The sequence below is a fragment of the Oxyura jamaicensis genome, chromosome 1 (genome assembly GCF_011077185.1).
Source record: "Oxyura jamaicensis isolate SHBP4307 breed ruddy duck chromosome 1, BPBGC_Ojam_1.0, whole genome shotgun sequence".
NCBI lineage: Eukaryota > Metazoa > Chordata > Aves > Anseriformes > Anatidae > Oxyura > Oxyura jamaicensis.
The window spans coordinates 184,874,917-184,888,325 of NC_048893.1; the positions used below are offsets into that span (position 1 = coordinate 184,874,917).

A 13,409-nucleotide genomic window follows, 5' to 3' on the forward strand; every position below is an offset into this window, starting at 1 on the left:
CAGCTGGTTCAACTACAGCCTCTCGTAAGAAGACATCTGCTCTTATTTTGATGATGATTTGAGAGGATATCATATTCACGGTTCTATTTTCTTTGTGGTTAATGATTCTCAGTGATTCCAATCTGAAATTTTCTATGTTCAGCCACTGGGATTTTGTTTATGTTACCTTGAAGAGCTTTATATTAACAGCAGACTTCATTTAATCTGTATAACTGTAGGCCAGGACAAATGCGTTATTAAATTTCACTAACTGAAGTTTGTATTCCATCCATTGGCCACATTCATTATCTCAACAAGCTAATCAGTATTTCACAATGGCATGTGACACACAGATCCTTCATCATGGCATTTCCACATTGGTATTGCAATTCTATAATGACATCCCAGGTTGGATCCCCAGCGGTCCAAATATCTCTCTGCAGCATTTAACAGAGTATGGTACATAATTAATGCAAAACTATTTCTGGACATCTGTACAGCATTTTTTCAGTAGAAGCTAGAACATCCTCACTTGAGCTGGCATACATGTTTGAATATATAGTCTTGGGCTTCTGCTAGCTAGTTTATCTCATCTCAACACTAAACATGTCTGAATGTTGTAGACATGTAGACATAATTCTTTTTTTTTTAATTATTTTTTTAATTCATATATGGAGAGATTTGTGAACCTAATACCAATATATGAATATTACAAAGAAATATAACTGGAAACTTACAGCTGGGTTTCTTCTCCATGAATTGCCTCTTACAATAGATAACACAAAGGATAAGAAGGGCCAAGAGCACTGTCGCAAGTGCACTGCATATAACTGCTGCTAGAGCGGTGTCTCGTGGACTGGAAGCAGTCGATGGGATCTTCACAAGGTTTACTTTGGTGGTACCTGAAATGTAATTAAATAGTAATTTAAGAAAACGGTAGAATTTCAGAAATATAAGGCTATGCAAATGAAAGTATGGAAAACAGAAGAGGCTCTTAGCACAGAAGAAAAAGGATGTTCCATCTGTTAATGTATAATCATTCACAGAGGTAATCAACAACATCACAAAAAAAAAAAACACTAGGAAAATATATTGCAAACTGAGTGATAATGATTGGAGATACATACAAAGGCATTCTGACTGTCCTTGAGAATGAAATCAGACCTTCACCATGAAAATAAAAACTCCTCAATTTTTAATGCCAAAGATGTGAGCACATTTCCCAGTGTCTAGTTGAGAAAGCTGCCCACTAGATGGAGTCACAATTACGTGAACTTCCCTTCAAAAGGATACTTTCTGAGAGCTGAAGCACCCATAGGAGTTTGAATGCTATCAAAGGTACCATTTTGCTTGGTTGCATGTCATGGCACCATGCACTTCTAGGATCAAATCGAGGATTTCACCAGTGCTACCTTTTTTATTCAGTGATATTTTTTTAAAATACAGATAATACCCTTAGTTAAAATTCAACATATTTACTTTGTATTACTAGAGACTTAGGTAGCGTTTCTAGCTTTGACAAACATTTGCTTTTACATGGGAAGTCAAAAAATACTAAAAGTATCACAGGCTTAACTATTGAAGCTATATTAAATACTAGTGGTCTTTTTAAATTAAATAATTTTTAACAGCTTATTAATCCTGATAGTTCATCCGTTTCAATTGACTTTGATGGCCACATCAATTCAGCAGTATTTTATGAGGAAAGGAACAAAAATTTGAGTATTTCTCTGACAGCAAATTTTTAAAAAGCCACAAACCACATTTTATTAACTTATAGAAGTAAATCAAACGTGCATATTTCCCCCCAAAAATTCTTGGTTAAAACCTAAAGACCATAATTTCCTAAAAAATAGTCTATACAGTCATAAGTTTAAACTGGGAGATAAACGTCTGCCAAAGTATGTTAAAATCACTAATCAAGCTGTACTTAACTACAACAGTTTGTTATCCTAACTGCAATAGAATAACAGCAAGAGAGAACTTGCTTACTTGCTAACTTCATGCAATCAATGGAATTGTATTACTCGGGAATACTTTTCTGAAATAATTATGCTATTTCCTTAACACACATCAAACACGGGCATTAAAGCATTTAAAATGCCATATCACTTTGTTATAATGGTCAGATTGCTTGCCAAAAAGCTAGGTATTTTGAAAATCAACATCATTACATCCAACTCCAAGTCTTTTTATAAAAAAAAATCAACTCCTAGGAAATAAAAAATCCAAATCAAAACAAAACAAAACCCAATACATGTGCATTAGAAAAACAAACAAACAAACAAACAAACAAAAACACTTTACGTCAGTCAGATCATGGTTAGTATTCACAAGTATGACTATTTAGTTGTTAATTTCTTGATTTGAATGTGAAGAAACCCAAGTGTTATTGCATTTATATCTGCTCTAACATTTCTGTTTACCTTTGATTTGTACCACTGTGTCCTACCCCTTAGATCAGAACTAAACTGATGCCAGATCTTTTTTGCATCCTTTTTGTTTGCCAGATTGGACTGAGCAGGTCTACTGGAGAGCCCAGTGAAAGGCCACAAAGACTGAGGGACTGGAGCATCTTTCCTGTGAGGAAAGGCTGAGAGAGCTGGGGCTGCTCAGCCTGGAGAAGAGGAGAATCAAGGGGATCTCATCCATGTCCCTAAATCCCTGAAGGAGGGTGCAGAGAGGACAGAGCCAGGCTCTGCTCAGTGACCCCCAGAGAGGCTGTGGGGTCTCCTCCTTGGGGATCTCCAAAAGCCGCCTGGACGTGGTCCTGGGCAGTCTGCTCTGGGTGTCCCTGCTTGGGCAGGGCTGGCACCAGGGGCCTTCCGGGGTCCCTGCCAACCTCAGCCCTTCTGTGCTTCTGAATTATTAAAAAACAGTAGATCTCAAAACTCATCAATAAAGAGGCGGTGTCTTCTATATTAAGAAGAAATAGATTTTGAAACTCTGTCTTTGTACTGCAGTTTTGTAATTTTCTTTATTACAGCAGATGGTGTATTATTTGTATTTCAGCTAACAGAGCAAAATTCCAATTCATGGTTACATGTACTTTTCTTCCTTAAAAATGATTACCTGTCCTTCTCTTTATGCTCTTCTATAATTCCCATTATTCACAGAGCTAAGTCCTATGACCTCTTTTCCAGATCTTCATTGTTGTTTAAAAGAAAGAGCAACCAGTGTTGTAATCTTTTTGTCACAACTTCAGTGCCCCTGACAGGAGCATTACAATCTTCCACAGAGAAAACTTTTCACTCAGTTTCAAGGATCCTTGCACCAATAGCCTTAAGCTTACAGTTTTAAGGGATTGCAGCAATTTCTGCATGGTATGTAACATTCCAGTATATAATTCTGTGAGAAGCAGTGAAATACAGCCAAATTCGTTGGCTTTGGTGTGAAAATCGAGGACTGTACATTGATACCAGGTTTTTAATTTAAGACAATTGCCTGTTCGAGTATTTAGAAGGTTAAAGATGGTCAGGATTTGTATTTAAAATTATTACAATAAAAAGAATCGGAATGTCTTCAAATATTTTTCATGTCAGTGTATCTACCAGTTTCAATGTACCTACCTGAAAGTACTGATCAATTCTTAGAAAATCAACCTTCATAGTTAGCAGAAAAAGAGAATTGTTGATTTTGAAAGGAAAAACTGAACAAGACCACTGGAGGTGGAGCTGCTATATATTTGTTTCTTCATTTGCTCACAAAATCTATTTGTAAGTATAATTATGTATCAGATTTTCTTCTGGGTAATTAGAAATGACATACATTTCTTTAGTTTTCATCAGCAGCATCCAAATGGGAAATAGAATGATTTTATTTTAAATGGGATGGCAATATATATATATATATATTTTAGCTACCTAGCAACATAAAGATTTATTTTATTTGGCCTTTTTTTTTTTTTTTAACTTGAGAAAGCAATTTTCTGCTCTTGAGAATGTCTACCACTCATCTTCACCTTCAAAGAACTTTTTAGAATAGCTGCTGTGAGCAGTCCATTGTACTTTAGCTCTAATTATAATGATAGTGATCTTCCCTGCAGAGACCAACATTTCAGAAGTGGATTGCTATTGTAAAAGTGGCCCGTTGGGCATTGCTGAACTCTGCTTTCAGTGTTACTCAGATATGTATGCATTTTCATAAACTCTCTTTTCAGGCTCACAGACTTAATGGTCCCATTTTAGTAAAGCAAGGAGGTGTATTTTAAACTTGTACTTGCATCTATTACATGATTACATGACTAACTTTAAATATGTAATTAAACACTGAATTGGACATGATACATTAAGAAAAGAGGGAGGAGGTACATGCTGTTTTACAATTCTTGAAACCATGTGCATATTATACATCACAAAAATAGAATAACAAAAAACTTTAGGGAAAACATTTCATTTTCTAAGTTTTAGTTACAACATATTCTGGAAATGTGCTAGTGCTAACTGTGAATTACCCCAAAGACCAAGCTGCCTCCTCCATCATTTGAGGAGTAAACTGAAATACGCATTATTCCCCTAATTAAGGAGCAGTTCATTGTAATGTCAGTATATGCAAAGGTGTGGCTCTTAAAAGCAACTAAAGTTTTTGTTAATCCAAGATGGTTAAATAGCAATAGCTCTGCTGATACTGAACATATGAATCCCAGCTGTATCCCTGTAAGGTCTGCCAATAAACAGAATAGTTAATTTTTTAGTCAACGATACCAAGCAACCAGAGGTTGGACAAAACATAAAAAGACTTCCTTTATCATTTAGTTCATGTTTATTTTCTCAGATTTTTTCTTCCTTAGAATCATGATTAGCTACAGTCACTACTGGAATCAGCATGCCTAAAAGAGAGTTTTCTATGGTAGATTAACCATGTGAGAATAGAACATGCAGCACTTTACATTCCTTCCATGGATGTAATAAATGACTACTGAAGTTATGGAGGATAAAATGTGGAATTTTATTTATTTTTTTCTTTAGAAACTACAATTACATCATGTCGATGTTAACCTAAAGAAGGTTCTCAGTAAAACATAGATAATCAAAACTCCACATAGAAATGACATGACAAAGTGCCATATTTTACAATCAGGCCTGAAAATAATTTACAAAAGTAAACTAAAATATGGTTTGATTCTTTGAATATGGGAATATGGAATTTCTGCCCAAGAAAGGGAAAAAAGAGGATTTACCTATTAGAAAAAGTATTTGCCTGCTACCTTTATGCTTTCTGATTGGTTCAAGTTTGTGTTATCCATCTTAATTTTACAAGAATTAAGGGCTCAGATATACCCTCAAGTTACAATAATTTAATAAGCTACTGCCTGTCAGCTGAAATGCGGTGGCTATCAGTATGCATGCTCTTGATCCATGGAAAATACGAGGTAATGTGACTTATCCTGAAACTCCTTTATTTTGAAAAAAAAGTTTAAAACGTGTTTGTGTTCACTTAAAAGTAAAAACACAATACCTCTACCTAGTCCCCCACTCTGCTGCCCAACAAGCAAAAGAATATATTACGTATAAACATGAGGTACAATTAGATAAATCAGGTACTACATGTATTATAGGTATATATACATAAAATGCATGCCTAAGGTATACTGCTGAGTATTAAAATCAATGGAAAGTAAGTTGTCCTGAGTATATTCCTGAGCCTTCACAAATGAGAAGATTGTGTCCGTTCTCCAGATCTTTCATGTAGGAGGTAAGGAACTTTATTACACGTTACTGTTGCAGACTGTGGTAAGCACTAGAGAGAATCTCCCAACATCTGCAAAAGGACAGCCATTTGCACGCATGGCCTACACCCAAAAGTTCATCGTGTCAAACCACATCTTTCAAATGTACTCAAACTGCTGACATTAAAGCCTTTAGATTCCAAGTTAGTGCCCTACAATTGTTGTTGTTGTTGTTTTGTTTTGCTGTTCTTGTTATTTTTTAATAAATGCACCAAGATGCCTTAGGGAAGAAAATGACTATTCAAGTATTTATCCTTTGTTTGGAAATCCTGAAAAATGTGCTTATAAATTGAAATCTTTGAAATTTTATTTATTAATTTCCAAACCCATTCTCTTGCTCTGTGTTATTTTACAGAACTCCAATTGTTGACAGCCTTTTATGTTTAAAATGGTAGAAAACTATGTTGAGTACGTGCATTTGAAATACAGTACTGAATATACACCGCTGTGTCGGTAAGGCACACTCAAACTCTACAACAGGGTTTTATTTTAGTAATTAAGAAATGTTATTTCTTGGTCCTATCATGGGCATCTAAATTGAAATGATATGAAGGCACAAAAGCAACACTGGTTTATAGTTAAAATTTTCAACTTTGAGAACTGTCTAGCCATTTAAAAATATAATGTGACAATATATTCTCAAATCACTGATACCCTCAAATAAGCTGAAAAAAATCAGACAGTAAGAACAGTATCAGAGGAAGTGGAGATAAAATCTGTGTCACCACTGAACTATCTATCTCCCTGCGTCGTCCTACATAATACCGCTGGTTACTAATGGGAGAAGATGATATGTCTTTCCTCTATAACCAAAAATAGTCACCTTCATCTGGTGGAACAAAGACTGTATTGCTGTTAATATATGTTGGTGGCAGCAATTACTTTTCTGGCTTTTCCCTGGAGGTGTCACAATTTTTCGGACAAATCTTGATGCATAGGAAATTTTCTTAAAAATCTCAGGGCTGTAATAGCTTGTTGTTGCATCGATCCCACCAAAACTATGAAAATTCCTTTGTCTTTTGAGTGGAGGTGAAAATATCTGTTTCATACCCTGCACGTACAGTCCCATTTCATCTTCAGAACTACCAAATTGAAGAACAAAAATAACCTGGTGCAATTTTTGAGTCAGTTAAGTCTGTTCAGGACAGTTACATCACTAAAGCTTACAGCTCAACTAGCCGATGTTACCATGACTGAGAATAGTTACAGAAGACATGAGAAAGAGAACCAGTAGTGAATGACACAAAGGATGGATCCACAACTCTTTTGGGAAATACAAGTTGTTCTTGACTGCTAGAGTTAGAATATTGATTTTGCTTGCATAGGAAGCAAGCTTATCGAGTACCTGCTTAATGTGTTTTAGTTGAGATAATTGAAAGGCTGGTTTCTTTTGGCTCCAACTAATTATTCTGGAATATGTTTAAATTTGACTTCTGCATGGAAAAAGTAAAAAAGTTAAATGATGAAATGTACAGGGAAAAAAAAATCTCCCAGTTGGCCAAATAAACTGCTGCCACAATTTCTTTTAAACCACCAGTGAGGACATTGCACAGACTTGAAGAATAGAGTCTCTGTGACTAAGTTGGCCACTCAACAGCCAAGCCATGCAGCATGCTTTTGCAACTGAAATACAGACTCCAGAGGCAATTCTGCAACACATTTTGGATAAAGGGCAGCGCTGTCAAAAATGTGAAATAGTGAGTTTTGAAGAATAGAGTAACTCCTATTGTCATGACTAAGTGGGCACTATTAAATTTATCTTGGCATTGTCCTTTCTAAACTTCCCATTAAATTTCTGGTAACTCTAAAAAGCAACTCGATTTGGAAAAAATGTACAATAAAACCCTGAGTTGTAGTGCAACAGCTACAGTGGGCATAGAATATGGGTTGTGACTGCTGCTGGAATGGAAATCTTGTTATTTTCCTTGATACAAATACATTTGGTTTAGAAAGACCAACAACAAAGAATGTTCCGATGTTCTTAGTTTTCAGACTATTTGTGATCTTTCAGCAAATTCTGCTGTGGTAATCTGCTAAAACACTTACTCCTAAGAAAACATGAGCAGATGATGGTAACACTGTGGATGTACATGTCCCAGAGTGACAGAAGGGGATGGACTTCTGGAAACACACCATTCCCCTTTTACTCATATAAAAAGATGAGAGAAAAGGCTTGTATACACACTCTGTGGCTCTCAGTTCCAAAATTCTTATAAGAGTAATCCACAAAAGCAGACCATGAGTTTGCACTGCCTAGAGATATAGTATTTTCAAGTGGGTAACTACTGCCATTACATGTTTTCTGGAAGAGGAGATGAAGACCAAACCTCTGCTGGAATTTAATCATATATGCACTAGTTAAATGACCATGGCATGCACGTATATATGGAGAATAAGCATGGCTGAAGGTTATTTCTTTAGCTAATAGAGATTAACCTACTTTAATAATCAGAAATGTAACAACATTGCGAACCGCACATATACGGGCTACAGATCTGTATTAAAAGGTTCAACCTAGATCTCAGTTGCTGACCTTGTAGAGTGATGCATAGACTGGTTTTCAGTATGGACTGAAACATGACAGAGTGGAAAGTTCCTTCCTGTAGTCATGACCAGACAGGCAGGATCAAAAGCTGGCTGAGTAGCTATGACCCATCTTGCTAGCACCTGGGTGCTCTTCCAGGCACACGTTGCTGGAAGTATATATGTATTTCAACATGCAAGTGGGTATACACTTGGCATGTACACCCCCAATCACTGAAATGAATGCTATGTATATTTATATAAATCTCAGTAAAGCAAGAATTGAGTGGTAAATGAGTCATAATAGAGTTTTTGTCTCCCTCTTCAATGAGATATCTAACATTTCTTTTCTAACACAATTATTTCCTTGTGATGGTTCAGCCATGGGAAAAACTTGCATGACAACTGCAGGCTTGTATTCAAACTTTATTAGTACAGACTTTGACAATCATTGTTAATGGGCTATGCAGGTATTTTCAAGAGCTATGTTTTTTTTTTTTTTTTTTTTTTCTTTCTTTAAAAACTTTTTTAAATATTGAAGACAGAAGTATTCAGCTACCTTACTTCTGTCTGCTGACTTGATAGCTGGTGTGGCATCAGAATCACAGGATATACTGTGGTCATCTTCAGCCACAAGATTTTTATAGCTTAAGTCAATACAAACTGTATAGTCAAAAATGTATATAAATGTAAGCAATACATTATAGGTCCTGCTGTAGATGAATATCAAATTATTCGCAGGACCATTTGCTAATTTTGCTTAGTTACTGTTACTAGGTTACTGGATTGGCTAAATCATCTAGTCCAGAATGCTTGGAGTTCCAGCAGTGATGTGAAAATTCAGTAAAATTCTGGTAACCCTCCCCTTGTTGCATTCTGGGTTAAAATTAAAATCTGAAATAACCAGATACGAAAATGAAATCATAAACCTGATGGTTAGAGCCCAGTCTTCAAAATTTCTGTAATGTATTTTTTGTTACTGCAAATGAAAACAAGGAACAAAACCAACATAAATGCTAAAGAAATACTTCTAGCTACTAGAAATCCCACGTAGAAAGAGCCTACCAACATAAATGCTAAAGAACTTCTTCTAGCTGCTAGAAATCCCATGTAGAAAGAGCCTACTTCTAAGACGTGATTAATTGAGCACTGAAAGAGACACAGAAATGTGTGTTCTGGCATCCAGTTTGAAGAGTGACAAAGGACTCAATCCTTTGCAACAGGTCTTAAGCGTACAAAAGTTAAGCCTTGACATTTTTAATTTTTAAATTCAAGGTCTCCATCCAAGAAACTGCAGTCCTGGATTAGGCCACACACTTCACATATAGTCTGAAGAAAAAAAACACAGAACAGACTGCAGTAGCCATCACACTGAGTAACATTATGTTTAATGTCACCATGCTCAGCCTACTTATAAGGTAACATGGAGGATTATAAACTTTTTTCTTCCATAAATTACTTTGAGTGGCAGAAAAGGGTTTCTGTTATCTGTTAAAATTGCTGAAAACAAAAAATCTATGACCTTACTTTAAAAGTAAATTAAAGGGATGCAGGAAAAGTCACGAACAAGGCTTGTAACTCCCTTCAGATATAACGTTTGAAATAAGATGTAACGATTGGATTTCTCCCTTTGAAAAAGAGCTCTTAAGCTTTTACTAGGAAATAGAAGATTGAAGTTCAGCTGCATAGAATAGTTTTAGCCACTAAGTTATTAACTATTCTGGGTAAATGCTTACTTCAACTCTCCAGTTGAATTTGCCCAGTCATAAGACTTCAACAGTAGTAGTAAGCACCCCTCTTAGACCAGCCAACATTCACGTGAAATGTTTTTGTGGAATGTAAAAAAAAATTAAGTAAACCATACTCAAGTCTGCACACCACTTATGTTTCTCCTGTTTATAATTATGTCAGAACATCCCTAGTTTAGGTTAAGCTCTCCAGGCAAGGCAACTACTTCTGATTTTCTTTTTTTTTTTTTTTTTTTTTTTTTTTTAAGAAATACAACCACTAGACATTTTCATGTATTAGGGGAAAAATATGTTTTTTACTGTGCAAAACAGTGTGTTGATATAATTAAGACTTTCATAATACTTACAAGTGGGCTGAATAATGATTCTGAATTATGATTGCAGCTAAAGGTTGCATAATCAACTCTACTGATATTTTCTAACTTTGTTCAATTCTGTAACCTCCAGATTTTATAAAAACATTATTTTTGGTGTGCAATCTGAAATACATGGGATTAAATATAAATTTTCAAAATTTTATAACACACACTCTTAACATCTGTAGAAGCTGGACACTCATCACCAGGTTATTTTAATACTGCAAATATCAAAGTAAATTTCATTATTTATTGCAAAGAAACTTAACTATTGTGCAACAGAAAGCATGCACGTGAAGACTACAGTACAGATGAAAAAGCTGTGGCTTTGAAGTCAGGAATAATAATAGCTTATATAAAGCAGTTTTAACTTACCACTTAAAGCTTTGGGGATAAAGTAAAGTCATACAGAACAAAAGGCTGCTGCATACAAGCTCCTTACTTTGCTGTTTTACCTAATCTGAGATGTAACATCTCCCTTCTTTTATAGAAGTCAATAGAAATTAGTCATAGAACATAGAAGACACTCTGAAAGGTTATCTTTGAAAAATGAAGCTCTGTTGGTGAGATTCATGTGATCAAAGCAAACATGTGTATGTGAGTGGGTCACCTGAACATTCTCCGCAGTGAGAGGCAGCAGGGAAGACTCTTTTGATGTTCAGGTAATCCAATTTGTTTTAAACAATGTATTGGGTCTATGTGGCAAGGGTTTGGTAGCAGTAGGGTTTGAGAATTGGCCTGTGAGTAGAATCCAGAAACTGTCCCATTTCAGATCAGAGCCAGCTCCAGCCAGCTCCAGCAGAGAGCTCTGGCTGGTGGCCAGAGCTGAGCAAATAAGAGATGGTTGTGTCCCTGGGAGAACAGATTACGAAAAGCGACCCCCACCCAAAACAAAACCTCTGCACAACAGCAGCTGGGAGAAAGGAGTGAGAAATGAGAGAAAAGCAGCCCCTGGAGGTGCTCCAGGCATGCAGCAGCAGTTCCCCTGTGGCCCGTGGAGAGGCCCCTGGTGGAGCAGGCTGTCCCCCTGCAGCCCGTGGGTCCCCCATGGAGCAGATCTCCACGCTGCAGCCCATGGAGGAGCCCCCGGTGGAGCAGGTGGATGTGGCCTGGAGGAGGCTGCGGCCCATGGAGAGCCCCCGCAGGAGCAGGCCCAGGGCCGGAGCTGCAGCCCGTGGAGACGAGCCCACGCAGGAGCAGGGGTCTGGGGGGAGCTGCCGCCCGTGGGGGACCCGTGCTGGAGCAGTTTGCTCCTGGGGAATGGACCCCGTGGTAAGGCTCAGCTGGGGAAGGACGGCATCCCGTGGGAGGGACCCCACGGGGAGCAGGGGCAGAGAGGGACAGTGAAGGAGCAGCAGAGATGAAGCATCAGGGACTGACCAAAGCCCCCATTCCCCTGCACCACTTGGGGGGAAGAGTTAGCAGCGGGTGGATGGGGGAAGGTGGTTTTAGTTTGCTTTTAGTTTCTCCCTGTTTTAGTCTGCCAGTGATAGGCAATAAATGATATTGATCTCCCTATGCTGAGTCTGTTTTGCCCATGATGATAATTGTTAAGCAATCTCCCTGTCCTTATCTCAACCCATGAGCCCTTTTCCATCATGTTTTGTCCCCTCTTTCCTCTGAGGAGAGGGAGTGAGAAAGCAGCTGTGGAGGAGTTTGCGAGCCCAGCTAAGTAAAACCACCACACACACTTCCCTTGATCTTTTCTCACCACTGAATATAGTGTGAGCCTAAGGCCCCCAGCTTACAGAGGTAGCCATTAGAGATAACCACATTCAAGAAGGAGGCATCCTGCTCTGGGTTTGTCAAATAAGGGTGCAGGGTTTTGGACACGTTTCACTATTTTGACTTTAATCTCTCTCCTTCACTTCACTAACTGTGTAACAGACACTGTATCGTTTTACATCACTGTTCTATTGTGAAGATAAATTCAATAACAACCGGAAAGTTTCTAATGAGTGCTTTACAGTAGAAAAAAATAGGGAAGGGCCCAGCAGTAATTAGTAACTCAAATTCTGTATGGAATATAAAAAAAGGTATGGTAAATATAAGGCCATATATAGAATTAAGGGTTTTGCCTAGCCTGTGCTTTAAATGCACAAAGGCACAGTGGGAAATAACATATACAATAATGTAAATAAAACCAGTATCAGTGACTATATGCGAAGGAACCAAATTAAGGTTGGAGGCCTTTAATTCTAGCATAAACCAAATTTGTCACGGTTACTTTTCTTACAACGGGGGCTTTGGTTTGTAAGAAATATTTCATCAAAGAATCAGAAAAGTATTTTTATTATGGTTTTTAGTAAGTTTATTTATCAGGAGTGAAAAAAAAATGTATGCTTTAAAAACCTCATTTTCCTCCTTAACAAAAAAAAAAGTAAGTGGAAGATCAGGCATGAGTAAGATGGATACAATCACTCAATGTTGAATTTGCAGTTTTCATCTAACTTGGTAATGGCAACTCACTGAAAAAAACTCTAACTTCAGAAGTCTAAACATCTGTAGACAAAGTCAGAGCTACAGTCTCTCTTTATAAAACACAGCTAGAAATAGAAATCTCCAGTGAAGTGATGTGCCTGAAATGACTTCATGGAACCACAGGCTTGAAGGACTACTTAGTGTTAGTTACGGCAGCTTACCTTAACTGGCTTGCCCAAACTCTTGAGGTACTTAACTCTCTCTACTGATTATCGGTGGGAGATGGGGCTGACAAGTTCAGTGTTAAGCATGAGCTTTTATATGCCTAAATTAGGGTGCATGAATCCGTCCTAAATTTCTACATACAGATATGGTAACTATAAATATATGTACATTCAGTAGGATGCACATACATTTATACTACTGGACTTAAATAAACATTATTAAAACTGGTAGATGCAACATTTTACTTACAAAAACAGACAGTCTTTTTAAGAAATAGTCACAGCCCATACCTCAAAGGCATACATCGCTGCCCAAAATAACACATAGGATTGCTCTACAGTCTTTGTAAAAGAAGTGGTTGGCAGGGCACTGCTTTAGCGTAAGTGAACCAGAAACAGTAAGAACGTGTGAGGCCTATCACCAGAAAAA

At 37.3% G+C, this 13,409-nt stretch overlaps 1 protein-coding gene across 2 annotated transcripts in view; it reads right to left on the minus strand.

The window, feature by feature from the left end:
- The window catches only part of TNFRSF19 (TNF receptor superfamily member 19), a 64,390-nt gene that overhangs the window by 9,435 nt on the left and 41,546 nt on the right, over positions 1–13,409 (minus strand). For both annotated transcript variants that reach the window (XM_035326276.1, XM_035326284.1), the window contains one exon: positions 717–881. In XM_035326276.1, coding sequence (XP_035182167.1) covers positions 717–881 — 165 coding nt within the window. The remainder of the gene's footprint in view (positions 1–716; positions 882–13,409) is intronic.